This window comes from Dipodomys merriami, unplaced genomic scaffold, assembly GCF_024711535.1.
Source record: "Dipodomys merriami isolate MVZ:Mamm:240054 unplaced genomic scaffold, mDipMer1.0.p SCAF_57, whole genome shotgun sequence".
In the NCBI taxonomy this organism is placed as follows: Eukaryota; Metazoa; Chordata; class Mammalia; order Rodentia; family Heteromyidae; genus Dipodomys; species Dipodomys merriami.
In genome coordinates, this window is record NW_027206146.1 from 1,087,136 (window position 1) to 1,113,587 (window position 26,452).

The window sequence follows — 26,452 nt, forward strand, 5'->3', positions numbered from 1 at the left end:
GGGCCCGGACCGCGGGCGCCCGGGAACCTTCCTCTCGGAACGCGTTGCCGGTCGGAGCACTTTTCCGGGGCCCCGCCCTCGTCGTCTTCCCGAAGACCCTCTCCCTCTCCGCGTCCTTGCTCCCCTTTCCCGGCGTCGCCAGCTTCCGGGGACACCGGCGCGGAGTCGTCCGGACTCGAGAGGCCGCTGCACCGGTACGGAGCGGGGTGGGCGTGGCCGCAGGTGGGCGTGGCCCGGACACCTGCGGGGTCAGAGCCCGGACGAGGGCGAACTCGACCCGGGAGGCTGCGGCCGGCCAGGGCGCTGGGGGGGAACCGCGACGGACCCACACTTAGCCCCGGGCCTAGACCACGGCGGGCGCGAGGTCTGGGCGGTCCGCAGGGCAGGCTGAGGGCAGCATCCCGGGCGAGGAGGGCGGGAGCCGGGTCGCGCGGCTCGGGGGCGGCTGGGAGGGCTGGACGGAGGCGCGGCCGCATCCCGTGCGTCCCTCTCGGCGAGGCCGCCGCTCACCCTCTCCTGTCCGCCAGGCCCGCGACGCGGCTCCGGATGCCAGCGCTGCCGCCCGGCTGCACGCAGCCCCCGGCTCTGCCCCCCGTGGCGGCCATGCCCGCCGCTGCCGCCGCCCAGCCCCGGCCCGTGTCCCCGTCCCGGCCCCGCCGCTACCTCCTCATCGACACCCAGGGCGTACCCTACACAGCGCTGGTGGACGACCAGGCCCGGCGCGCGGCTGCGGCCCCGGGTAGCGCCGTCCAGAAGAAGAACTACCGTTGCCCGGTGTGCTCCCGCGCCTTCGAGTACCAGTCTTACCTGCAGCGCCACAGCGTCGCACACTCGGAGGCCAAGCCATTCCGCTGTGACGCCTGCAGCAAGGCTTTCAAACGGGCCAGCCACCTGGCGCGGCACCGCGGCACGCACCGCGCCGGCGTTGGCCGGCCCCTCGGCTGCCCGCGCCGCTTCCGGGACGCGGGGGAGCCAGCGCGGCGCGACCGCGCGCACTCTGAAGAGTGCCCGCGCTGCCCGCGCCGCTTCACGGAGCAGAGCACACTGCAGAAGCACCGGCGGTGGAAGCACCCGTGAGCCGTCCCCGCATCCCGGCGGCCGCGGGACCCGCACGCCCCGCCCCAACTCTCCCAGTCCTGGACACCGACACTCGCGGGACTGTGCCCAAGCGTGAGCCCCGTCCAGCCACGAGGCCCGGGCGGTGTAGAAAACTGCGGCCTCCCAGAAGCCGACGGGCGCGGGGGGGGGGGGGGGGCGGGGTACCTGTCCAGGTCGACGTCGGCGTCCCGGACCTGCGCGGCCAGTCTACTAGAGACTCGCCCCGGCCTCAACACGCCCCGCCAGGGGGAGCAAGGGCCTCAGCCCTGAGGCCTAGGCGGCCGGGCTGGGGAGGAGGGAGTGCCGCCTGGGGCCTGTCTCCCTCCCAAGATCTGGGCCACCAAGCAGTGTTTCCCTGCCTCGATTCGGGTCACCAAGCAGTGTTTCCTAGATTCGATCCGGGTCACCCAGGCAGTGTTCCCCAGCCTCCATCCTGGTCACCCAGGCAGTGTTCCCCAGCCTAGGTTTTTATTATAATACTGTACACAAGTTCACAAAACGTGTGTAAAGCCAGTTCAACGCCTCACCTTCATTGTGTGCAGGACACTGGTTTTTCTTTACAACTGTTTTGAAATACAGAGTCCACTCTTCTCCAGTGAGATTAATACATTCTCTGGCCCAGCCTTAGGTGGAGAGCACTGGGGTGTGCCCAGGCTGGGGGCAGCTGCAGGCCACTCATTGAGGTGACTGGAAGGGAGGGCTGCTGGTCTTCCTGAACACAGCGTCTCTCCCTGGGGCTCAGGGAAATCCAGGGGCTGAGCCGCTGCCCGAGGATGGGGCTGGGCCTCAGGCCCGCCTGAGTGTCCCACCTAATGCACACCTGCCCTGCTGGTGTGTCCTAACTCACGCCTGCCCTGCTGGTGTGTTTTCATGGCCTGTTTGTGCCAGACACTGCACATGCAGGTCTCCTCTCAACTTTGAACTCTTGTGGGGTTTGAAAAGCCCCTCTCCCCGCGTTCCCCCCCTCCCCGTGGGAGTCTCTGTACTGTCTAGTGATCCCCTCTGACCTCAGAGGCGGCGCTGGCCGTGGTGGGAACACAGAGGGCCTGTCATGGGGTAGGGTGGGAAATAGCCGGCAGTTCTAGAATCAGCTCCTGATCACTAGCATGCGGTGGGGGGCGCGACTGTTTCGCGGGTGGCAGTAAATCACCCCCGCTTAGCCCTGGCCCCACGTCTCGGGTAACTTTGGCTGCGGCTGAGGGAGACGGGGCGTCGGGCCGCGCCGCCGGTTCCCAAGGGGCCGTCAAGGCCTCTGGTCCCCGCACTCCGCGTCCCGCCCCGGCCCCCCTCCTCAGCTCCGCAGGATGGGAATTTGGAGACGCTCCCCGCCGGGGCTGCGGGGAGGGCGGGGCCGAACGGCCAGGGGCCATCGCGCAAGTGCGGCTCCGGCCTCCCCGCCACGGCGGGCCTTACCTGGGCGCGAGAGTCCGGGCTGCGGCGCGCCGGGCCCGGCCGGACCGTGCAAGACCCCACGTCCCAATCAGCCCCACCGGCCACATCCCGGACGCCTCGCCCCCACGCCCCGCCCGCTCACGGGTGGGCGGGCTCTTCGTTCCCGTTCCCCGTGGTACTTTGCAGACGCTCCCCGGCGCTGCCGGTCCCCGGGCTGGACTCCGCGTGCGGGTGGGTGAGCGCGGGGGACCCCGGGTCCTCGGAGCCCAGGGGTGCGGGCGGGGGGACGGGGGTCCCATGCCCACCCCTGGCCTGGGCGTACGTCCCTGTTGGGACTTTTCCACGACCGCCCCCTCCCACTCGCGGGACAAAGGGCGGGGGCGCGCATGCGCACGCGCCCAGTCTCCCCCCCCCCCCGGGAAGGGGCGCAGCTCGCCCACGCGAGGGCGGTGGAGGGGCGCGGGCCCATCCCCTGGTGGGGGAACTCGGCCCGGGCACGAGGGCTGCTTTTGGCTGGAGGGGGGAGCAGTGATGCGGGTCCTTCCGGTCCAGGCTGGGGTCCGCCCGAGTGACCCCGGGAAGGGCCCCGAAATGTGGGGCTCCCTTCCCCCCGTCCGTCTCCGTCCTTGTCACCAGAAGCGCAGGTCCCCGGCCAGCTTCTCCCCCAGACGCTGCTGACCTGGGCATCGGGGCCTGCACCGTGGGGACCTGAGCGGACCTCGGCGCAGTGGGGCCTCCTCCTCCTCCAGACCCGGACCCCTCCTCCCTCCTCCCTCCTCCCCCGGGTCCTGTCCCCTCCCCCCTTTTCGGACCCGACCCGGACCTCTCCTCCCCGGACTGACCTCCTTTGTGGCCGCTATTTCCGTCCAGTGCCGCGGGCGCTCCGCTGCTGGTCTGCCAACATCGCCATGAACGACCGACACAGCCCGCGGCGGACAAGTGAGACCGCGGCCTGCCCAGGGCCCCGTGACCCTCGGGCCTCGTGACCCTTGGCCCCCATGACCCTCGACCCCGGTGACCCTCGGGCCCCATGACCCTTGGCCCCCATGACCCTCGACCCCGGTGACCGACGATCCTGTGATCCTCAGCCCCTGTGACCCTCGATCCCGGTGACCCTCTCTCCACAGTGAAGAATGAAGAGGACGGTCTGGAGATCTCCATCCCCTTCGACGAGGCGCCGCACCTGGACCCGCAGCTGCTGTACACGCTGAGCCCGGCCGGCGGCACCGCGGAGGGTGAGCGGGGGGGGGGGGGGGGGGGGGGGGCTGGGGGCGGCCCCGGGGGTGCCGCCCACGCTGACTCTGAGCCCCTGCCGTCCGCAGGGCCCCCTGAGGCCTCCTCGCCCTCCCCGGTCCTGATGACCGCCATGAGGGCGCAGCTGCACCTGGCCGTTGAGCGGAATTCGTGGCTGCAGAAGCGCATCGAGGACCTGGAGGAGGAGCGGGACTTCCTGCGCTGCCAGCTGGACAAGTTCATCTCCTCCGCGCGGGTGGACGCAGGTGGGGGCGCTGCCGGTGCTCCCTGCCCTGCACCCAGACTGCCTGGCAGTGGAGCTGGCCGGGTGGGCGTGGCGTCTGACCCACGCGGCCGACCCACGCGGCCGACCCCACGTCCGGCACACATGCGGCCTGCGGCCCCCTTCAGATCTCCTCTGCCTATGTCCTAGGGGAGACAGCCTCACCTTGTGGGGAGGACCCCTCACCTCCACCCCAAACTTATCTTTGCTAGAATACACACAGGAAGCCTCCTTCCCCGCCGTGAAAGACTGGTTGAGGGACCTGTGTTCCCACTCACCTAGTGTCTGCACTCCTTACAGCTTTTCCTCCAAAGAAGTCTCCCCACTGCCTCCCCCCCCACCAACGGGCTTCTTTGAGTGGATATCCCAACACATAACCCCAAACCCTGCCTCAGGGTTCCAGGAAGCCCTACCCTCTTTGCTTGGTTCTAATTTCCAGGCCAGTAAGGTCCAGCCAGGTGTGGAAACCACACCCCAAGGCCAAGGCCACTTTTTTTTCCCCTGCCGGTCATGGGGCTTGAACTTTGGGTCTGGGCGCTGTTCCTCAGCTCTTCAGCTCAAGATGAGTGCTCTACCACTTGAGCCACGGCACCACTTCTGGCTTTTTCTGCTTATGTGGTGTTGAGGAATCGAACCCAGGCCTCATGCATCCTAAGTGAGCGCTCTACCACTGAGCCACCTTCCCAGCCTCCAAGGCCACTTTTGATGGACTGGAAGCAGTGGCTGGCTGGCTTGCTCATCTACCTTGGTTACTCCCATGTGTGTCCCTCTCCCCCCCCCCCAGGCCTTCCCACCACCTGTATTTTGGGGTACTCAAATCCCCTCCCCCCCAGGATGTAGCTGCAGCTGGTAACACCTTGAAAGTCTGCAGACAGGCCTGCAGTGTTTTGTGGCTGACATTGCTGAAGACCCTTGCCATTAGGAATCTGGACCTGGTCTCTTTTGCCATGCTGTATGGCTGGGTCCTAGGGCTTTGGGACATTTTTGGAGTCTCCATCTCTTTTCCAGTTTACTTTGCAGGACACCACCTAGGTCTCAGCTAGCACCTCACCTCTGTGAGGATGGTTAAGGGTTCCCAAGCCCCAGACTAAGCCCTGTCTCCTTTCTTTGGTTGGTCGTGGGATTTGAACTCTGGGCCTGGACGCTGTCCCTCAGCTCTTCAGCTCAAGATTAGCGCTGTACCACATGAGCTACAGTGCCACTTCCAGTTTTCTGGTGGTTTACTGGAGATAAGAGTTTCATGGACTTTCCTGCCCAGGCTGGCTTTGAACCACAATCCTCAGATCTCAGACTCCTGAGCAGCTAGGATGACAGGCATAAGCCACCAGCACCAGGCTAAGCCCTCTTTTTTTTCTCTGAGGGTCTGACACCTCCCACTTCCCGAGCTAAGGCCCTCTTTGTACCTTGGGATTCAATCCCACTCTTCTGTTGCCCTGGGAATGTGCTCCATATTGGAAGCTAGTGGCAGATCCTTGGCTTTGTCCTAGTCAAGTGTCAGCACCTGGGAAAATACATCTCCTTTCCCTCTCCTCCCCAATCTCCACGTAGGTGGCTGGTGTGTGCAACATTTCCAGTCTGTCCCCTGGGGTCCTCCGGCTGGCCTCCTTTAGTGGCCTCCAGGTACAACGGGCCACCCTTGTGTTTGGAATCTCTTCCCCAGAGGACCATGGCCGGGTGAAGCCAGGAGCCAGGCGGGTTGATGGGGAAAGCCGGGCTGCAGTTGGAGGCGAGGCCTCAGACCCCGAGTCTGCAGCCTCCTCACTCAGCGGGGCCTCTGAAGAAGGTGGCAGCGGCAGCGAGCGCAAGAGGCAGAAGCAGAAGGGCAGTGCTGGCAGGAGGTGCTTTGGAAAGCCCAAGGTCCGGGAGAGGCAGCGGGGTGAGTGGGGTGCATGCAGTGGGCATGGAGGGGGGATGGTCCCAGGATTTGGGGTGTGACTCTTGGGGAGGCCCTCCTTCCTCTGCATCTGTAAGACCACATCATGGGTTTCCGTGGTACAGTGCTCGCTTTGCATGCATGAAGTCCTGGGTTTGATTCCTCAGCACCACATAAGCAGAAAAAGCCAGAAGTGGAGCTGTGGCTTAAGTGGTAGAGTGCTAGCCTTGAGCAAAAGCACCTCAGGGATGGCACATAGGCCCTGAGTTCAAGCCCCAGACCTGGCTCCATCTCCAGTGTCAATGGGTGGCCCTGAGCTTAAGTTCCGCCTTCATCAGAAGAGTCACCCGTTGCACCTCTCTAACAGGCTAGACCTCGGCTCCGGCACAGCCTACACAGTAGCTTCACATAAAGTGGCCTTGGGGGCTGGGAAGGTGGCTCAGTGGTAGAGTGCTTGCCTTGCATGTATGAGCCTCTGGGTTCGATTCCTCAGCACCATATAAACAGAAAAAGCCGGACGTGGTGCTGTGGCTCAAGTGGTAGAGCCTTGAGCTGAAGAGCTGAGGGACAGGGCCCAGGCCCAGAGTTCAAGCCCCACGACCAACAGAAAAAATAAATGGCCGAGGCGCGAGTGAAGGGTCAGCCAAGCCTGTGATTTTCTTGGTGTGTGGCCTGTCTCCTTCACCCGCCCCACCTTCTGCATTTCTCTCATCTGCTCTTTTGCCTCTGTATGCTTTGTTTTGTTCTCTTACCTCCTCCCCAATCGGGCTCCTCGATCTTTTCTTTCTTGTCTCCCTCTCCCTGTCTGCCTGCCTGGCTCTGCAGTGAAGGATGCCGACGGGGTCCTCTGCCGTTACAAGAAGATCCTGGGAACCTTCCAGAAGCTGAAGAGCATGTCGCGGGCCTTCGAGCACCACCGCGTGGACCGCAACACCGTGGCCCTGACCACGCCCATCGCCGAGCTGCTCATCGTGGCCCCGGAGAAGCTGGCCGAGGTGGGGGTGTTCGACCCGTCCAAGGAGCGCCTGCTTGAGTACTCGCGCCGCTGCTTCCTGGCGCTGGACGACGAGACACTCAAGAAGGTGCAGGCGCTCAAGAAGAACAAGCTGCTGCTCCCCATCACCTACCGCTTCAAGCGGTGATAGCCGCCCACCCACCCACCCGCCCGCCCGTGGCCCTGCCCGCCTGCCCCGCGCCGGGGCGGCACCGAGGGTGCAGCCCGGAGCCTGGCACCGCCCTTCCCAACTCAGGTGTGCAGCCACGGCCTGTGGCCGGGCTGCCCGCTCAGTCTCCACCCCACCCAGCGCCGAGGCTGCGGCCTCCCGGCCACAAGCCGCCTGCCCGCCCTCCGCGGGAGACAGAGAGTTATTCAGAGAATTTTAATTAAAGAGACATAAACATTTGGAATAAACGGCACGCCAGATCTTTCTGGGAGGGGGCGGCCGGCAGGGGTCAGGGTGGAGGTGGAGCGCCCCACGAATACACGCCCCCCTCCCCTGAAATTGGAGGCGCCGGCCCGCTGGGGCGAGCAGCGCCAGGCAGCGGGGCTGGGCCGGGGCGCCGGTAGGGTAGGCGGGAAGGCTGCAGGCCTTTTTTTGCCCGTCCTGAGCTCTGGGCTGGGACGCTTCCCTGAGCTGCTCAGAGCTCAAGGCGGACGCTCTACCACTTAAGCCACAGCGCCACTTCCGACTTTCTTTGGGGTACATTGGAGAGCAGAGTCTCACGGACTTTCCTGCCCGGGCTGGCCTCGAACCGGGATCCCTGGATCTCCCGTCTCCAGAGCAGCTGGGGTTAGCGGCCGGAGACATGGTCGCTCAAGTGCTACAGAGCGGGCGGAAGTGCGTGAGCGCCGTTGCCAAGGCAACGCGACCAGGGCAGCCCCACCTAACCGTCGAGAATTGGGTACCTCCACGGGGGGCGGGTGTAGATACCTCACGCAAGCGCCCTAGGGCACACCCGCCAATTCCCCAGCTACGGGGAGGCGCGCCTTAGATCTCTGCGCAGGCGTACAAGGCCGTCTTTTCCCTCCCTCCCCCCCCCTCCCCGTCCCATCCCGTTCCGCGGTGCGCAAGCGCACAGGGTGGCACTGACTACCGCCGCCGTGGGTGCTCTTCGCACAGCTGAGTGGTCCTAGCGCGCCGCCCCAGGCCCTCTGCGAGGCTGGCCCTTCTCTGCCCTCTCCACACGGGAGAACCGGGTGCCAGCACCCCACCTCGCACCCCAGTCTTCCTCCCGTCTCGGATCTCGAAGCCGGAAGGAGCCGAAGCGGTGACGGAAGAAGCCGAGCCTTCCCGAGGCCGGGGCGGAAGGAGCCGACGCTCTCCCGGAAGGGGCGGAGCGAGCAGGCGGAACCTCCGGAAAAAGCCGAAGCTTGGGGTCGCGCTTGGTTTCTGGAGGGGCCCGAGGGTTGGCGCCGGGAGCTCCGGGGAGGGCGAGGACTCTCGTGGGGGGGGGGGCGACTGCCAGGGTAAGGCCAGCGAGGCCTGCGGCCGGGACGGTTTGGGTTGTCGGAGGCCGAGAGTCCCGGGCACCCGCGGAGACTGCCGATCGCTGACGCGCTGGGCCCCGGGAAGTTGTCGTAACTCGTGGAGCCGGCGAAGGCCTTGCTTCGGAGTCCTCGGTGACAGCCGCCGCCGCCCGTAACTCCGCGGCCTGCCGTCGGGGAACGGCTGGCGAGCGTGGGAGCCGGGCTCGGCGTGGAGGGGCTGCTCGCGGGGAGGGAGGGCGGGAGGGCGGGCGGAGCCGGGGCGGGGCGGGCCGCCGTGGGTTTGACTAGGCGGGCGCCGGATCGCCGGCGGCGGCCGGAAGTAGCCGAAGCCAGGGGCGGAAGTAGCCGAAGCGGCCGGAGCGGGCGGGCGGCGAGGCGAGGCCGGAGCTGCACGGGGCCCTGAGCGGCCGTCTCAGCATGTCGGACTTTGATGAGTTCGAGCGGCAGCTCAACGAGAACAAACAAGGTGAGGGGCGCCGGGGTCGCGGGGCGGGGACGAGGGCGGCTCGCGTCGCTCCCTGCCCCCCTCCCCGCCATTTTCTCCTCGCGTTCCGTTCCTAAGGGCTGCGCCGGGTTCCCTCCCCCCCTCCCCCGGTTCGCGGCTCGCGCCTCGCACACGTGACCGCCGCGTTCTGCCGCGCGCGGCGATCGCAGGGGCGGCGGACACGGCCCGCGGCGCATGCGCGCGGCGCGGGCCCGTGCCCACGTGGCCCGGGTGGAGGCGGTGTCGGTGCGCAAGTGCGCCCGGTCTTCGGACGCGCGTTTCGCCCTTTTGTTTCCTTTCTCTTCTCCACCCCCTCCTTTTTTTTTTTGGAAAGGAGATGAAGTTAGGGGCCGTAATCCCATCCTTTTCTCCCGCTGCCTTGGCACTTCCGCTTCCGGTCGGGCGCGCTGCCCCGTCTCCACGCCCCCTTTGTTTCCAAAATGGCGGTGATGAGGACGGCCCCCCCCCTTTTTCCTTCCTCACGTGGGACGGGGCGTTCATGCGCAGGGGTCCCTTTGTACCCCTTTTCTTTTCCGGACCTTGCGGGCCCCGCTTGGGCCGGGCGTTTGGGCCCTGGCCTCCGGCCGCGCGGCGCCCGTGGTGAAAGCGGGGGTCCTTTTGTGTTTGCGGGCTCTCGCACGCCCCGCGTGCCCCGGGGTCCTTGGTGAGGGGAAGATCGGTGCCTTCGGCTTGAGGCCACCCCTCAAATCCTGGCCGCCCCGCGCTCAGGGCGCCAAATAGACGTGAGACCCGAGGCCTTACGTAAGCGGAGCGGAGGGAGTGCCACAGCCGGCGTCGAGCGAAGGTGCGCGGCGGGGCCGTGCAGGTGCACCCCGCGCGGCGGCAGAACAAAGCCGGGGCCGCGCCGGAGCCGTTCACCACTCCCGGAGTGTCCGGGCTCTGTATTGGACCGCGAGTGCATAGATGTAGGCGGAGAGAGGTTTGGGAACTGGATGGAGTCTCCTGACCCTTAAGTTCTTCACTAGAATTTGGAAAACCGAGTAAGGGATTGAGAATTGTTTGACTCTGAAGGAAGGGCATGAGAGGACGGGAATGTCTGAAGGGAGAAGTGACTTTAACTGAGCGCCCCTGATGGGCTGACCATTCGGAAGGTGTAAAGATTTTGAGTTTGAGAAAACCTGGATGCAAATACATTGTTGCTTATTAGGTGTTACTTTCATAGTTTTTAAAAAACTGTGGACTCCGACTATCGCCACTTTGAGATTACTAAGGATGATAATGTAGCTATAGTTACTTGCTCCAAAAAAGCTGTGAAGATACAGTTGTTTCTAAAAAAATCATTGTAACAGCCTTCCAAAGGCAAAATTGTTTTCACTTGACCGGGGAAGAAAGAGGCTCATCAAATTAAGAAAATACAAGTCTCTTAGCCAACTAGAAGCACCAGATCTGAGATTAAACGGGAAAAAGAGTAAAGTGTATGTATGACGTATAGTTGGTTCATGCTAAAGAATAAATGATACTTGTTGTGAAATCTCAAGGAGTGCGAAAGTGGGTCTTTGGCTCACAGACAGGGTGTTGAGTTGGGGAACAGCAGGGAAAGGTAATTTTCAAACTTAATTCTGCCTAGACCTCGGAACACCTGGGTAGGGTGGTGTGACTGATTTAAAGTGGAGTATTTAAAGGTTAAATTTGTGATTTTATTCCAAACTTCGGCAGACTGGCAAGCTATACCTACTGCCCAGTAGAGGTGCATTAGCTGGTCCTGAAAGATATCCTGCTCTCTGGTCTGCTGGTGCTAGAAAGCCAAACCTGAGACCTGGTACCCAGGAGTTGGTGGGGCTGTTCCCACAAGATGACCACCACCTAGTTTTTTGGAGCAAATTGAAGTTCCTTGGTGCCCAGCTCTGCCCTCCTGTTAGCCTGTCCTTGGGCCAGCCTGCCTACATCTCTTTCAGCTTTAGCCTCTTCAGTGACCTTGGTCTATCTGGAAACTGCCTTGTCTGTGTCCTGGACACCTCTAGAGCTACCTACCAGTGCTGCTTCTCTGCAGTTTCCCGTTTGCTGGTCTGTTTTTTTTTTGGGGGGGGGAGGGGTCCAGTCGTGGGGCCTGAACCCTGGGCCTGGGTGCTGTCCCTCAGCTCTTCAGCTCAAGGCTAGAGCTCTACTACTTAAGCCACAGCACCACTTCCGGCTTTTTTCTTTTTGCTTATGTGGTGCTGAGGAATCAAACCCAGGGCCTCATGCATGCAAGGCAAGCGCTCTACCACTGAGCCACCTTCCCAGCCCCAACGCTGGTCTGTTTTGAGCTATAGGAGGGACTTGGGACCCACGGGTTGCCCGCCTTGGCTGTGTGGTAACCCAGTTGCTGCTTGAACTTAGGGCTTTGCCTGTACTCTCCTACCCAGTGCTTGCCTGCCCCCAGCTCTCCTTCTGACCACAGACTTTTTATTTTGTTTGGCTCTGAAGGGGAAGTCTCACGGACAATAGTTGTAGCTAGGCTCTGCCTGACCTGGTGCCTAAGCACTGACATTTGTATTTGTTTTTTACTATCTGCTCTGAGTTAGTAGGGCTTAGATAGTTGGGATCTCTCTGTGCCTGTTTCCTTGTGTGCATGTGAGCTTTCAGAAATTATCCCAAAGCAGAGTAAGGATTAAGTGTATGGGAAGCTGTTTAGTGAAGATTCTGGTGTTAGGAACCATCTTGATGTTTGGTACAAACATTTTTCTTTTCTGGCTTCTTTCCCATTAATGGTTGTGGTGTTAACAAAAAGTTCTTATTCAATCAGAGAAATAAGTAAGGAAATGGGACTAACTGACATTTTCCTTGCCTTTCCTATGATCCCCAGAGGCTATCATTACTCTATTATCTCTCTCTCTCTCTCTCTCTCTCTCTCTCTCTCTATATATATATATATATATATATATATATATATATTTTATCTGCTAGTCCTGGGACTTCAACTCTGGGCCTGGGCACCGTTCCTGAGCTCTTTGCTCAAGATTAACAACTCTACCATTTGAGACATGGTACCACTTCCGACTTTTTTTGTGATTAGTTGGAGATAAGAGTCTTAGGGACTTTCTACCTGGGCTGGCTTCGAACCATGATCTTCATATCTTAGCCTAGTGGTAGTTAGGATTACAAGTGTGAGCCATCTGTGCCTGGCCATCATCATTACTGTTTAGAGAGGTAACTGTTAGTCTATTTGGTGCTCAATGGATGGGTAATTGCCTTGGGATTGAAGAAATGAATCTGATGGTGATCACAGTTTACACTGGCTGGAGAAGAGGTTTTGCTAGCAAGGCTGACCTCCAGCTCAAAGGAGGCCAAGGGAGCAGGGTGGACAGGACAAGGTCCCTGCACAAGACTGAGGACTGGGATCCCTCCTGTCTCGGCGTGGCCTCTTTAGGGGAGGCTTGCTCTCTTGCATTATTTACCATCCAGGAAGGGATAGGATTGAGTTTCCCTGCTTCCTGGGGTCACCAGATCTTGTCTGGGCCTGAAGACGGGGCTGTGGGTTTAGACTGGTTGCAGAGATCTTTCCTGAGGGGTTACTGGGTCCCTTCAGGAAAACGTTATTAGGTCTCTAGATTCCCCAGCTTCTATCCCTGCCCCTCTCAGGGACAACCCTGGGGTCAGGCCCCTCAGCCCTCGAGGGGGACCAGGAGCCAGCTTCCTGTCTTCTCTGGCTCCTCAGCTCCTCTTGAGCATCCTCAGGTATCTCCTACCCCTGGGGCATTGCCAGGCCCTGTCCCCTTGGTTCCCTCAGAGTCCCTGTGGACTTTGGACTCTGGGGTGGGCCTAGGTCTGTCTGCTCCCTCTGAATCCTTGCTTAAGGGGGTGGTCTCCCTGGGGTTCAGGGCATAGCCACCAGCACGCAGGGTGGGCTGGGCCTTCATCTTCCCTCCACTTATCCTAGTGTTTTTCTCACCCTTGCCCAGAGCGGGACAAGGAGAACCGGCACCGGAAACGCAGTCACAGCCGCTCTCGGAGCCGGGACCGCAAGCGCCGGAGCCGGAGCCGGGACCGGCGCAACCGGGACCAGCGCAGTGCCTCCCGGGACAGGCGGCGCAGAAGGTAGCCATGGGCACCCCGGCAGGGCCGCTCCGGGAGGCGGGCACTGGCAGCCGGCTGGGCTGCAGAGTCCAGACCCTGTGTGGCCCTTTCTTTGTGTACCTAGGGGCTGGTATCTGTGTACCTGCCTCTTGGTCTGTCTTGAACTCATTTTTTCTCCCTCCTTCCTGAGATTTCTTTCCGTTTTCTTTGATAGTGGTGGTAGTTCTTTTATTTGGAGAGAGGGGAATGCATTTTAGTACTTTCTCCCAAAGGCTGTTCTGTCCTGGCTCAAGCTCCTGATTCTTTTTTCATGCTTCTCCGCCACTCTGGTTTATTTCTTTCTGGCCTCCGAGGAAAAAGGGGTTCATAGTGTATGTGGGGGCATCAGTATCCATAGCCTAGATGTAATTTTCAGTTCAGGGACTTTCCTTTGTTCTCTCTGCTGGCTTGGATGGGAAGGGTAGGATTCATAGAGGGGCTCCAGTTCCTGTCGAGTGGCCTGTCCCCTCCCCTTCCTGTCCTTACTTCTTCCTGTTGATGGGACTGTTGGGGGGGGGGCAGGATCGAGGGGGCTTGCACTGCTTGTTCACCTCGGTCCTGCCCCAGTCCTGGGGTTTAGAGCCCTTTTGGGGGGAGATGTGGTGTGTGGGGAAGAGGGTCCCCAGTCACCCCTTCCCATACCTTTCCCTCCCACCCCCCAGCAAACCTTTGACCAGAGGCGCTAAAGAGGAGCACGGTGGATTGATGTGAGCTTCTCTTCCTGCCCTTTCTGCCTTGATGTCCACTCCCTTCACCTTCCTCATGTCCTGTGTGCCCTTCCTGGCCTGCGTCCACTCTGGCTTGAACACTGGGAAAGTGTCTTCTTGCTTTTGAAAGCAGTGCCCCAAACTCAGGCCTGGGCATGGTTCTGACTGTGTCCTCTCCCCCCAGTGGGTGGAGCTTGTGTGTGTGGGAGGAATCCCAGGGAGGGGGGCTGGGAGGGCCTGCGGTTCTGCCGGTCAGCCTTGCCCCACTCTTCATCCCTCGCCCCCCAGTCGTTCCCCCCGCCATGAGAAGAAGAAGAAGGTCCGTAAATACTGGGACGTGCCTCCTCCTGGCTTTGAGCACATCACCCCAATGCAGTACAAGGCCATGCAAGGTAGGCCCCAGGAGGCTGCCTGGGTGGGGGAAGGGCCCTGTGCTCTTGCAGTTAGCTGTTCCGGGTTGTGCTGAGGAAGCAGGGAGAGGGCTGGACCTCTGGCTTCTGCATCCCTGCTAGAGGTGGAGGTGAGTTGGGGGAAGGAGGAGACGCCTTTAGGAAACCAGGTGTCCTGGAAGCAGCAGTTCCCACGGGTGATTGTGAGCTCTGGGGGCAGTGGGGTGTCTGTGCTGGGTGGTCTGGTGCTCCGCTTGAGGGCTGCCCTAATGTGTTTTTCTCCCCTTTTTTTTTATCCCATTTGAAGCTGCGGGTCAGATTCCAGCCACAGCCCTTCTCCCCACCATGACCCCTGATGGCCTGGCTGTGACCCCGACACCGGTTCCCGTGGTTGGGAGCCAGATGACCAGACAAGCCCGGCGCCTCTATGTGGGCAACATCCCCTTTGGCATCACTGAGGTACTGCCCTTCCCCTCCCCCTTCCCGCTCCCCCATTTCCCCTCCCTGCTCCTCCCCTTCCCTCCATTCCCTTTCCCCAAACCTGCACGGGTCAGACTCTGTTCCTGCAAGACCCCCCGGCCCCCTCCCAGACGGACCGATGGAGTTGAGCCAGCCAGGGGCCGGGCTGGGGGTGGCCCCTCCCTCCCTCCTCTTCCCCTCTACCGTCTCCCTTCCCTCAAACCTCCTCCAGCAACCCAGGGTTCAAGCACACACATGCTGCACCTACATGTCATACCTACGTGTTGGAGAGAGACAGAGAGGGAGACTCGGACACACACACAGACGCACGTCCCCCTTTCCTCCCCGCAGTTTTTCTGACACACTCTCCTTTTCTGCCGTCTGTCCCCATCCTTTTCCCCACATCCTTCCCATGGTTGCTGTTCTTTTGTTTTTGATTGCCCTGACCTTCCCCCCTACCCATCACTCCTCTCCCCCCTTCCCTCTCCCCCACCCCTTCCCGTGGCACCCCTGAGAATCCCGAGATCAAAGAGTTGTTTCCATTTCTCTTTAAAGTGAAATATTGTGGGGCTGAGATCCCTCGTAGCAACAAAGTTTGCTACCATCGTCGAAGGCAAGTAAGGTCCATTCTGACTTTCTCAACCTGCACTTTGCTACATTTGATAAACCAGCCCCCGGACTCCAGGGCCAGAACCCTCCACATCACTCTTTTCTCCTCCCCTCCCACCCTGTCCCTTCCCCCCTACTCCTTCCTGCCCTCCCCTGCACTTGGCCACCTCCTCCTTTCTCCGTCCGTCCTGGTCATGTGTCTCTCTGCTCATCTATCCTGTTCACTGCATTTATTTTACCTCCCTATTATGTTGTTGGTTCTGCTGTTTTTGTCATCTTGTCTTACTTTTTGTGTATTTCTTCTTTTCCCTATTGTTTTTTCTTCATCATCTTGAATAATAATCTTTATCCTTTCTTCTGATTGTTGGGGCCTCTGGCTCTCCACCGACACCTCCCCATCCTGTCTGCCCATTCCATCTCTCATCCTTCGCTGTGTTTTGCTACTGCTTCTCCTGTTTTCTGATTTTCCTCTGCTTTTGTTCCTACTATTGACCTCTACACCCCTGACCCATATTCCACTGTCCCCTCCCACCCTCCCTTTGTCCCTCTCCCCTTGCCCCCAATCCCCTCTGTGTCTCCCTCTCTCACCCTTCCCCTCCTCTCTCCACCTCCCTCCCCGTCCCCTCCCTGTCTCCTATTCCCTCTGCAGGAGGCCATGATGGATTTCTTCAACGCCCAGATGCGCCTGGGGGGGCTGACCCAGGCCCCTGGCAACCCGGTCTTGGCTGTGCAGATTAATCAAGACAAGAATTTTGCATTTTTGGAGGTGAGTTGGCAAGTGATGAGAGTCAGAATAGAGTTTGATACGGAAATCTGTCTACCCCTCAGCTCCTCCCTCTGCCTGCAAGGGATTAGCTTTGCAAACTCCTCTCCCACGTCTGCCTTCCCTGGGCATCCATGTCACCTGTGGGGGGCCTCTGAACATCTTTTGGGTCTTTCCAGACCATTCCAGGCCCATTTATTTTGCTTTGGCCACACTGACCTTCCCAGAAGCACTCTTGCTTCCTTTGGTGCCCAGATTCAAGTAGTTAACCCCAGCTAATGTTTTGAAGTCACCTTCCCTGTCAGTCTCTGTCTAGTGAAGGACATTGTTTTTAGGTTTCCAACTTTGCTTGGGCTGGTACTTGCATAAAAGGGGAAAGAAGTGTTGGAGTGATGCTGGTGGTTCATGCTTGTTGAGGACGCTTACTTGCTATGCACTGTTCTGGTGTCAGCATCACCTTATCAGTTGACTCTGACTTCCCATGCCAGCCTCTGTCATCGCTTTGTCCCTGTTCAACATTGTGAGAGTCTGTGCTTCTCTTTCTCTCTGTCCAGTTCCGCTCAGTGGATGAGACTACCCAGGCCATGGCCTTTGATGGCATCATCTTCCAGGGCCAGTCCCTGAAGATCCGGAGGCCTCACGACTACCAGCCATTGCCTGGCATGTCGGAGAACCCCTCTGTCTATGTGCCTGGTGAGTGGTCCCACCCAGTTTGCCATGTTCACCCTTCTGCTCCTGAGCGTGGCCTGCACTAGTTGGCAGGCGGCAGGTGTACTTCAGAGCTACAGATGTTTGTTCCAGTGTGTCAGGGGTGGTCCCTGGGACCCACCTGGGGTGAGCTGTGATCTTCTTGAGGTGGCTCAGTTTGTAAGTGATAGAGCCAGTACCAGTGACAATCCTGGTGGGGGGCACATCACTGTGGTGTGTGCCTGTCTGCAATGCAGTACAACTTGGCAGACATCTGCACAGCTACTGGCATGAGGTCTGGAGCCCTAGGGGCTCACTCATGGCCTGTCTCCCAGTGTGTGCTGTGAACCCTGTGTTCCTAGGCCGAAAACCAGCTGGGCTTAGTATTACTTTCTCTAGGTAGGTACCAGCAGACTAGTGTTGTGATAACAGCCACAGTTGTTAACTGAGTACTTTGGTACCTCTCATCATGGAGGGTCACTGAAATGAGGGATTGAGGTAGTGTCAGTCATGCAGCAATGTAATTCACTACCTTGCAGACTGTAGTTGGCTAACAGCCCTGCAGTGGACGGGTGAGTGTCGCTGGGGACTTGGGCTTGAAAAGTGGGAGATGCGCTGGTACTGGAGCTCAGCTGTGGGGAGGCCGGAGTCTCAGGCTGCTGGGCCTTGTACAGTGTGAGGTGCTACCGCTCGGGCTCAGCACAGGACCCCTGTGGAAACAAGAGGACCCTTCATTGGGGAGGGGGGCCATGTGAGTGGCAATCTGTCCACACAAGTTGGGCTGCGAGCCCTGGAGAATGGAGCACAGTTGCCTTTTCAGTTCTGTAGAAACATGTTCTTAGTGTGGTGCCTGATACTGCGTACGGGTGTGTGTGTGTGTGTGTGTGTGTGTGTGTGTGTGTGTGTGTGTGTGTGTGTGTGTGTGTGTGTGTGTGTGTGTGTGTGTGTGTGTGTGTGTGTGTGTGTGTGTGTGTGTGTGTGTGTGTGTGTGTGTGTGTGTGTGTGTGTGTGTGTGTGTGTGGCTTCTGGTAAATCCACTTTGGATTATGTAAGTTGCCCACCACTGCTGGTGATTACTCATGTGCCAGTTAGGTTTCTGTTCTGGGTACACTGTCTGGGTCCTCTTTTTTTTTGGGGGGGGTCCGGTCTTGGGGCCTGAACTCTGGGCCTGGGCGCTGTCCCTCAGCTCTTCAGCTCAAGGCTAGTGCTCTACACTTGAGCCACAGCGCCACTTCAGGCTTTTTTCTTTTTGCTTATGTGGTGCTGAGGAATCGAACCCAGGGCCTCAGGCATGCAAGACAAGCACTCTACCACTGAGCCACCTTTCCAGCCCTGTCTGGGTCTTACAGTACAAGGTCACCAGCTGTGTGTGTGTGTGTGTGTATGTGTGTGTGTGTGTATGTGTGCGTGTGTGTGCACACGTGTTCACGTGTACATGTATTGGGATTGAAGTAGCCTCATAATTGCCTCCAGCCTGTATTGGTACCCAGTAAGGCCTAGTATCTGTGACCTTGTTCAAGGTCATGAGATCAGCCATTTGGTACCACTTTCTGCATATTATCCTTCTGTTAAAGACAGATGTCAAAATTAAGCAGGTTACTTTTGAAACATTCATTTCTTTTTTGGCACAGTCTGTGTAATCCAGGATGGCCTAGAACTCTCAGTCCTCCTACCTTGGGCCTTTAGTACTGGGATTACAGCTGAGTGCCACTGTACCTGGTTTGGCTGTGTGGTTTTGTGATGCTTTTCCTGTATAGGTAGTTATTTTGGTTAAGTGGTGGGAAGCTCAATAATTAATCTGGTTTGGGGATGTATCTATCTGGAGAGGCTTGTGTGTAAGCTCTGCCTGTGATTGGGCAGGGCAGGCACAGTATCATGCTGGGGCAGGTGGCAGGCAGGGTGATTATGACTGCGAGCTAAGTGTTCCCCAGCTCAGCTTTTACTAGCATATGGTAGGTAGGCAGGCAGGCAGGCAAGCAAGCAGGCAAGCAAGCAAGCAAGCAAGAACGCAGGCAGACAGACAGATGGATTTTTTTTTTTTTTGGTCAGTTGTGGGTCTTGAATTTAGAGCCTGGGTACTCTGTGCTCAAGACTAATGCTCTACCATTTGATAGCACCACTTTGGTTTTTGAGTGGTTAATTGGAGATAAGAGTCTCATGGGGCCCAGCGCCAGTAGCTCATGCCTATAATCCTAGCTACTCAGGAGGCTGAGATCTGAGGATCATGGCTCAAAGCCAGCCAGGTCAGGAAAGTCCATGAGACGCTTATCTTCAATAAAGCACTAGAAAACCGGAAGTGGCGCTGTAGCTCAGGTGGTAGAGCGCTCCCCTTGAGCTGAAGAGCTGAGGGATAGCGTCCAAGCCCTGAGTTCAAGCCCCATGGCCGACAAAAAAAAAGTCTCATGGGGACTTTTCTGCCTGGGCTGGCTTTGAACCATGGTCTTCAAATCTCAGCCTCTCAAGTAGGATTACAGGTGTGAGCTACCAGTTCCTGGCCAGCTGGTGTTTGTTTATTCTCCTTCCTCCAAAGAGAACGATTTTACTGCAAAGAGAGACAACAGGAGAAATAGTCATTGGATTAAAAAGTAAGCAGACCTTGATTTAAAAAATACTCTAGAAGCTGAAAGATTCTGTCTTTACCTTACTATAAGGGCATTGGACATGAATCTAAGTTTGTCCCTCGAGTGGTGGAGCTCAGGTGCATTCCCGCTCAAAAGCAGTGTCCAGAGAAGGTGATTGGAGCTGTTGGCACTATTGATGTAGTGCCCTGGTGTGCTGGTGTTGAGCTTGCCCTTGTCAGTGGCACAGGTTGTGCTTGTATATGTGCCTTGTCTCATGGCTGCTGTGGATGAATCCTGAGGTATAGGGCATTCCCTTCAGCACAACCTTGGTGTGAACTGTGGGAGTCCCAGTTGTGCCTTCTGTCCAGTGCTGCTTCCTTGGGATTTCGTACAGTGGTTGACAGCCTGGGTTTGAGGCCCAGCTGCCAGAGAGCACAGCAGATGCCTGAGCTTGCTGGGCTGCCTGTGGAGAGGCGTAGTAGGGTTTGCTGAGCAGCAAGTGGAGAAGCGTAGTTGGGTTTGCTGAGCCGCATGTGGAGAGGGTGGTTGGGTTGGGTTCTGGAAGCTGCCCTGCTGCTTTTTGTGGCATTTCAATTTAGTCCTTGTGTTCTGTAAGCGAGGGCTTTGCACACATTGAGCTGCTGGTCTGACCCATGCCCAGCCTGGTGGCAGCACTGGGTATGGTGTCCTTGAACCTAGCATGCATCTTATCTGCCTATCCTGGTGGCACCCAGGCCGAGTTCCCTGTGGGCACTGAACCCCCCTGCTGGGTTCTAGCTCTGGGTTGGACCTGGCTGGGTTGCTGCTGGAGGTGCATGTGGTACAGTGGCTTAGTTCTGGGCTTCCCCTCACTCCCTGTCTTAGTGTGCTCCAGGGTGTGTATGAGGTGGTGTGGGCCAATTGCACTTGGTGTGGGGTGGCTGAGGAAGGGTAGGCCATGTAGCTAGGCTTTGAACTGGGGAGTCAATGCTGGATGGGTGCTGGGCTTTAATGGCTAGTTCCAAGAATGAAGTGCTATTTGTGAAGCCTTGCGGATGCTAGGGTAGACCATCTGGTAGCTGCTTGTTCAGTGTAGAGGCAGCACTGGGGCTGTGTGACCCTGCTATGGACCCCCAACACTGCATCCTAGAATCAGCCAGCAGCTACCACCAAGATGGTGGCCACTGACACTGAGGTATATTGTGAAATTCCTGGCAACCCCTCAGCTCCTTGCGTGCTGTGCCGTAACACTCAGACCCTGAGAAGGGATATGCCTGGCCAGTTGTCAGTGAGAGGTGTGGGTGGAGTCTTTGTGGGGACTGTCTTGGTCAGTATGTCTAGAGCCAAGGTGATCTGCTAGGGCCACACAGTGGCGGGCAGCAGTGCAGTATGTGATGTGTCTCTAGGTGCCCTCGGTGCATTTCTGGGTTTGGGGTAGAGTATGCTGCTCTTTGGGTCTTCAGATAGCATTGGCCTGGGACATGGCTCTGAGGAGCTTTGGTCCTGCCTCCTATGGCAAGGAATGCATGAAAGATGTGGCTTCTCCTGCCTTTACCTGACAAGCAAATGAGTTCTAGTCAGAGCTGGGGAGTGGCCCCCCTGGTTTTGGAGATGACACTGTATGCAAATCGAATTCCTTCTACTTGGTCTCTTCAGGAGTTGTGTCTACTGTGGTCCCTGACTCTGCGCACAAGCTGTTCATCGGGGGCTTGCCCAATTATCTGAATGATGACCAGGTAACCCCCGTCCCTCCTAGCCTCTCCTGTTCCTGTGTGACATAGCCCTGATGGGTTCTTGGCCTGCTGTAGGTAAAAGAGCTGCTGACGTCATTTGGGCCTCTCAAGGCCTTCAATCTGGTCAAGGACAGCGCCACAGGGCTCTCCAAGGGCTACGCCTTTTGTGAGTACGTGGACATCAACGTCACGGATCAGGTGAGCCCTGCATGCCTGTTTGCTATATCTGTTCTCATCAACCCCACTCTAAGCTGAGGGCTTCCTCCCTCTGGTTTGGGGTGGGATTGGGTGAAGTGGCCAGTTAGAAGAAAGGCCCAGTGGTGGAGCTCACCCCATTTTTCTTGGTTTTGGCTCTTTCCAAACTCAACCTCTTCTGGCTTCCCCTCTTTTGCCCGCTATTGCCCCAGTTTAGGGGTGAGTGCCAGGATTCTGGGTCCTGACCTATTCTTCTACTCCCTTCCCTCCCCTCATCCTCTGACCATAGGCCATTGCGGGGCTAAACGGGATGCAGCTGGGTGACAAGAAACTGCTTGTCCAGAGGGCAAGTGTGGGCGCCAAGAATGCTACGCTGGTGAGCCCCCCGGCACGTCATCTTCCATTGGCTAGAGGGACCCTGGGGCTGGGAGGGGCTGGTGGGGGCAGTTTCTCCCGCTCCGCTCCAGCCTTTGTGAGGGAATGAGTTTGGGGAGTACTGGACCAGTGATGGGGAAACGGGTACATGGTGTTTAGTGCAGGAAGTCTTCCCTGGCGGGTGTGAGGAGGGGTGCAGGCTTGAGCGGAGGGAGACTGCTAGGAGCCGCCCTGTGACCACCTGCCCTCTCTGCTGGCCCACAGAGCACCATCAATCAGACCCCTGTGACCCTGCAAGTGCCGGGCCTGATGAGCTCCCAGGTACAGATGGGGGGCCACCCGACGGAGGTGCTGTGCCTCATGAACATGGTGCTGCCTGAGGAGCTGCTGGATGATGAGGAGTACGAGGAGATCGTGGAGGATGTGCGAGATGAGTGCAGCAAGTACGGGCTTGTCAAGTCCATCGAGATCCCCCGGCCCGTGGATGGCGTTGAGGTGCCTGGCTGTGGAAAGGTCAGTGTGCCCTGGCTTGGTGTGCACCCTCTTCTCGGGCTCTGGGCCTCTGGGGGTCTAGGGCCCCCAAGTGAAAGCTTGGGTTCTATATTGAAGTGATTATTCAAAACTTGGCTTTGCCTCTCTCTTGTGACTGCAAGGGCACATGTGAAGAGAAATGCCCAATGTCCTGCTGCCGCTGGTGTGTCTCCAGCGTGCCAGGCTCTCTGTCTGCCTGCCTCCTCCCTAACCCTAACCCTGACCTAGGGGGCAGGCCACTGCCGAAGTTCCTGCATTGTCTCCTCGCAGCTCATCATGCTGTGTCCCCTCTTTGCTGTACCTTGGCTAAGCAGGCCTCTCACAGCTCCTCAGGAGGTGGTGAATAGTATGACTGGCATGTTAGAGTTATAATTCTTTCTTTTTTCTTTTTGGTTGGTCATGGGGCTTGAACTCAGGGCCTTGGCTCTTGCTCAAGGCTAACCTCTACCACTTCAGGTTTTCAGGTGGCTAATTGGAGATAGGAGTCTCATGGACTTTCCCTACCAGGTTGGCTTCAAACTGAAGCCAGGTTTCAACCTTCTGAGTAGTTAGGATTACCGGCGTGAGCCACCAGTGCTGGCTATAGTCACAATTTAATAGGCATATTTATAGTGTATGTGGGCACGCGCACACACACACACACACACACACACACACACACACACACACACACACACACACACACACACACACACACACACACACACACACACACACACACACACACACACACACACACACACACTATGGTATTGGGGCTTGAACTCAAGGCCTGGGCACTGTCTTAAGAGCTTCATGGAGGGCTGGGGAGGTGGCTCAGTGGTAGAGCGCTTGCCTTGCATGCCTGAGGCCCTGGGTTCGATTCCTCAGCACCACATAAGCAAAAAGAAAAAAAGCCGGAAGTGGCGCTGTGGCTCAAGTGGTAGAGCGCTAGCCTTGAGCTGAAGAGCTGAGGGACAGCGCCCAGGCCCAGAGTTCAGGCCCCACGATCGGACCCAAAAAAAAAGAGCTTCATGGACTTTCCTGCCAGGTCTGGCTTCAACTGATATTCTCAGATGTCAGCCTCCTGAGTATCAAGGATTACAGGTGTGCCATTGGCACCTGGTTTATCTGGATTTGTCAACTATTAACATTTGTTCTGAGGCCTTTGCTATGTTACCTGCATTCCCAGCCTCTGTCTGCTAAATGCCAGCAGTGCTGTAACTCCCTTTATGACAGCCCACAGCATGGGAGATACTTTTCAATATCTCCTGGGAACACATTTGCCCCTAATTGAGGACCACTACTATAACCAGGTGGTCTTTGCAAAAATACTCTCATTTGGGAGGTGGGTGTGGTGGGTCCAGAGCTTAATTCCCATCTTCCAGAGTGGCCATTCTACTCTGGAAGATGGGCAAATGGTTTGGAGTTCAAAGATTGATGACTCAGCCAGAGACTCAGACAAACTAGAAGCAAAAAGTCTGAGAGCATGGCTCAAATGGACAAGATGGCTTTGAGTACCAGGGAGAAAAATCTCCAGTACTGGGGAGGTTCTTCCCCCCCAAACCACAATATCATTTGTTGAGAGTATCTTAAATTTTTTTTTTTTAATTAAAAAAAATTTTTTTGGTCGGTCGTGGGGCTTGAACTCTGGGCCTGGGCACCGTCCCTCAGCTCTTCAGCTCAAGGCTAGCACTCTACTACTTGAGCTACAGCGCCACTTCCAGTTTTCTGAGTGTTAATTGGAGATAAGAATTTCATGGACTTTCCTGCCCCTCCCTGCTCCTGCCCAGGATGGCTTTGAACCACGATCCTCAGAACTTAGATACAGAGTACCTAGGATTACAGGTGTGAGCCACCAGCGCCTGGCTGAGTATCTTAAATTCTTATCTGCCTAATCTGTATTCAAGTATTCCTTTCTCAATTAAGTCTTTGTTAAGAATTTGCTTCCGTAAACATCCAAATAAGACTTCTCCCCTTGAATCTGATTACCAAGGTTTTTTTGTTTTTTTCTTTTTGTGTTACAGAGGTGTAAGTCAGGACCACTTGAACTCGCTGGGTTTACTTTTTACTTGTTCCCATCTGGCAACTGTACCAACTTGAGCATTGCTTCCCCCCCCTGGTTAATTGGGGATGGTCTCACCTGAACTTTTTTGTTGTTGTTGGTCATGGGGCCTTAATTCTGGGCCAGGGTGCTTGTCCCTCAGCTCTTCAGCTCAAGGTGAGCAAGCACTCTACCACTTGAGCCATAGCTCCATTTCCGGTTTTCTGGTGGTTTATTGGAGATAAGAGTCTCACTGACTTTCCTCCCCCCCGTCTGGCTTTGAACTGTGATCCTGAGATCTCAGCCTCCTGAGTAGCTAGGATTACAGCTGTGAGCCACTGGTGCCTGGCTCTCCTGGACTTTGTTTGTTTAGCTTTGAGCCATGATCCTCTGGATCTCAACCTCTATGTATGTAGATTACAGACATGAACCATTGTTACCCACCCAGTCCCTCCCCCCTTTCAATTCTTCTTATTTAAAGAGTGATTTATTTTGCACTGGTACTGGGACCTAAACTCTGGGATCTTGGGCTCTTGTTTAGCTTTCTTGTTCATAGCTAATACCCTCCCACAGCCTGGCATTTTCTGTTTAATTGGAGATGTGAGTATGGAGTATTTTCTGTCTGAGCTGGCTTTAAACTTCAATCCTGCCTGATGCCAGTGGCTCACGCCTAAAATCCTAGCTACTCAGGAGGCTGAGATCTGAGGATCACAATTTGAAGCCAGCTGGGGCAGGAAAGTCCCCATGAGACTTATCTCCAATTAACCACCCCAAAAAGCCAGAAGTGGCACTGCAGCTCAAGTGGTAGAGTGCCAACCTTGAATACAAAGAGGCTCAGGAACAGCGTCCAGGCCCTGAGTCCAAGCCTCACAACCGATCTAAATAAGGGGCTGGGAATGTGACTTGGTGGTAGTGCTTGCCTAGCATGCATGAAGCCCTGGGTTTGATTCCTCAGTACCACATACATAGAAAAAGCTGGAAGTGGTGCTGTGGCTCAAGTGGTAGAGCCCTAGCCTTAAGCAAAAAAGGTCAGGGACAGTGCCTAGACCCTGAGTTTAAGCCCCAGAACTGGCTCAAAACAAAAAAGGTTGACCTAGAGGAAGGTCCAAGTTTTTTGGTTTTTGTTCATTTGATGTTAGGCATTGACCCTTAGATTTTTAGCATAAAACTAGTGCTCTACCACTTGAGCCAGTTCTACTTCTGGCTTTTTGGTAGTTTAATTGGAGATAAAGTGTCATGGACTTTCCTGTCCAGGCTGGCTTCAACCTTTAATCATCAGATCTCAGTCTCCTGAGTAGCTAGGATTACAGCGGTGGGCCACTCGGCAGTTCAGTGTGTAAATTCTGAGCTTCCTTTCATCTGTTGGGGAGAACATGACCCTAGGGTAGGTAGCACTGGGAGTCCTCTGCACAGTGGTCTTGTTCCCCACGAGTCTCCTCTCTGCCCCTGAGCCTGCCTTTGGCCTGCCACTTGCTCTGTGTTGCTCAGGGGCTCTCTGGCATGCTTGTATTCTCTCTCAGTAATGTGTGCTCCTTTGGTTTTGGAGGATGTTTGGGTGAACATCTTCAAACTGCTCAGAGGGTCCATTTCTGCAGCCTGTGGTGAGGCCTTTTCTCCCTCCATTCCTATACCCATTCTGGTCTGGGATGGATCTGGCAGATGGCAGGGGGGTGAGCCTTGTTTACAGACCTGCCTCTTGTTTCCACAGATCTTTGTGGAGTTCACCTCTGTGTTTGACTGCCAGAAAGCCATGCAGGGCCTGACAGGCCGCAAGTTCGCCAACAGAGTGGTTGTCACCAAATACTGTGACCCCGACTCTTACCACCGCCGGGACTTCTGGTAGAGGCGGCCGGGGGAGGGTGGGGACAGGGCTGGCTGGGGACCTCCCTGGCCTGTCCTTCCCTTTTCCCCTCTGAAGACGATGGGCAGAGGAGTGACAGCCGAATGACAGCCGGCAGCAACTGGAATGGCAGCAATTAAGGGGGGGTGGGGGGGTGGGGGTCAGGGCAGGGAGGGGGCTGGGGAAGTGCACACGGCCCACACAGACACATGCACCCACACAGACACAGAGGGAAGGGGTGGGATGGGGTGCACAGGAGGGCCAGTAGGATCCCTTCCCCCCCCCCCCCAGCAGCCCCTCCCCAAACAGTCCCTCCTCCCTTTATACCCTTTTTTCCCTCATCCCTGTGATAGGAAAATAGCGTGTTTATATTTTACGGCCAAACTATTTTGAATTTTGTTGTCTGGCCCTCCGTCCTCCCCTCTCCTTTGCCGGACCACAGCTCCTGCCCTCTGGCTTCTGGTCCTCCCTGGGCTCTGCCCTGGTTTCTTAAGTAGTTGGTTCTTAGTCTCCTGCCCCGCTCCAGCCCCAGCCCCGCGGCCCTGCCCCCTTCTCTCTGTGGCAGTTTCATATTTGCTAAGACGAATTTGCTCATTAAACATTTTGTTGTATTTTACGGAGCCTGTGTGTCCGCTGTCTGGCCCGCCGGGGGTGGCTGTGTATGGGCTCTCGCCACGCGGCGCGGGTTTGCAGT

At 57.3% G+C, this 26,452-nt stretch overlaps 3 protein-coding genes across 6 annotated transcripts; all 3 read left to right on the forward strand.

Annotated features, from left to right (window-relative positions):
* Window positions 1–34: 34 nt before the first annotated feature.
* Window positions 35–1,254, forward strand: Znf581 (zinc finger protein 581). Its single transcript, XM_070000654.1, has 2 exons — window positions 35–194; window positions 528–1,254. The coding sequence occupies exon 2, from the start codon at window positions 547–549 to the stop codon at window positions 1,075–1,077; it is 531 nt and encodes a 176-aa protein (XP_069856755.1). The 5' UTR covers window positions 35–194; window positions 528–546; the 3' UTR covers window positions 1,078–1,254.
* A 1,081-nt stretch (window positions 1,255–2,335) lies between these two features.
* On the forward strand, window positions 2,336–7,284 carry Ccdc106 (coiled-coil domain containing 106). 2 transcript variants are annotated; one of them, XM_070000648.1, is made up of 6 exons: window positions 2,470–2,721; window positions 3,361–3,429; window positions 3,618–3,725; window positions 3,813–3,989; window positions 5,667–5,882; window positions 6,705–7,284. In XM_070000648.1, the coding sequence occupies exons 2-6, from the start codon at window positions 3,399–3,401 to the stop codon at window positions 7,019–7,021; spliced, it is 849 nt and encodes a 282-aa protein (XP_069856749.1). In that variant the 5' UTR covers window positions 2,470–2,721; window positions 3,361–3,398; the 3' UTR covers window positions 7,022–7,284. The 2 variants fall into 2 exon arrangements, with proteins under 2 accessions (XP_069856751.1, XP_069856749.1); XM_070000650.1 differs by lacking the exon at window positions 3,361–3,429 and having other exon boundaries at window positions 2,336–2,721.
* A 1,342-nt stretch (window positions 7,285–8,626) lies between these two features.
* Window positions 8,627–26,374, forward strand: U2af2 (U2 small nuclear RNA auxiliary factor 2). Of its 3 annotated transcripts, none has more exons than XM_070000645.1 (12): window positions 8,627–8,833; window positions 12,754–12,889; window positions 13,570–13,614; window positions 13,903–14,006; window positions 14,311–14,462; window positions 15,721–15,837; window positions 16,389–16,527; window positions 20,718–20,797; window positions 20,870–20,992; window positions 21,279–21,377; window positions 21,629–21,877; window positions 25,627–26,374. In XM_070000645.1, exons 1-12 carry the CDS (start codon window positions 8,785–8,787, stop codon window positions 25,759–25,761), a joined length of 1,428 nt encoding a protein of 475 aa, XP_069856746.1. In that variant the 5' UTR covers window positions 8,627–8,784; the 3' UTR covers window positions 25,762–26,374. The 3 variants fall into 3 exon arrangements, with proteins under 3 accessions (XP_069856746.1, XP_069856747.1, XP_069856748.1); XM_070000646.1 differs by having other exon boundaries at window positions 8,628–8,833; window positions 21,279–21,365; XM_070000647.1 differs by lacking the exons at window positions 8,627–8,833; window positions 12,754–12,889; window positions 13,570–13,614; window positions 13,903–14,006; window positions 14,311–14,462 and adding an exon at window positions 15,018–15,075.
* Window positions 26,375–26,452: the final 78 nt, after the last annotated feature.

Coding starts and splice junctions, on each gene's coding strand:
- U2af2 (XM_070000645.1), top strand. CDS start 8,785: ATGTCGGACTTTGATGAGTTCGAGCGGCAGCTCAACGAGAACAAACAA. Junction 13,615..13,902: donor GAGGAGCACGGTGGATTGAT/GTGAGCTTCTCT, acceptor CTCGCCCCCCAG/TCGTTCCCCCCGCCATGAGA. Junction 21,878..25,626: donor AGGTGCCTGGCTGTGGAAAG/GTCAGTGTGCCC, acceptor TTGTTTCCACAG/ATCTTTGTGGAGTTCACCTC.
- Ccdc106 (XM_070000650.1), top strand. CDS start 2,403: ATGGGAATTTGGAGACGCTCCCCGCCGGGGCTGCGGGGAGGGCGGGGC. Junction 3,726..3,812: donor GGCCGGCGGCACCGCGGAGG/GTGAGCGGGGGG, acceptor TGCCGTCCGCAG/GGCCCCCTGAGGCCTCCTCG. Junction 3,990..5,666: donor CTCCGCGCGGGTGGACGCAG/GTGGGGGCGCTG, acceptor TCTCTTCCCCAG/AGGACCATGGCCGGGTGAAG.
- Znf581 (XM_070000654.1), top strand. CDS start 547: ATGCCAGCGCTGCCGCCCGGCTGCACGCAGCCCCCGGCTCTGCCCCCC.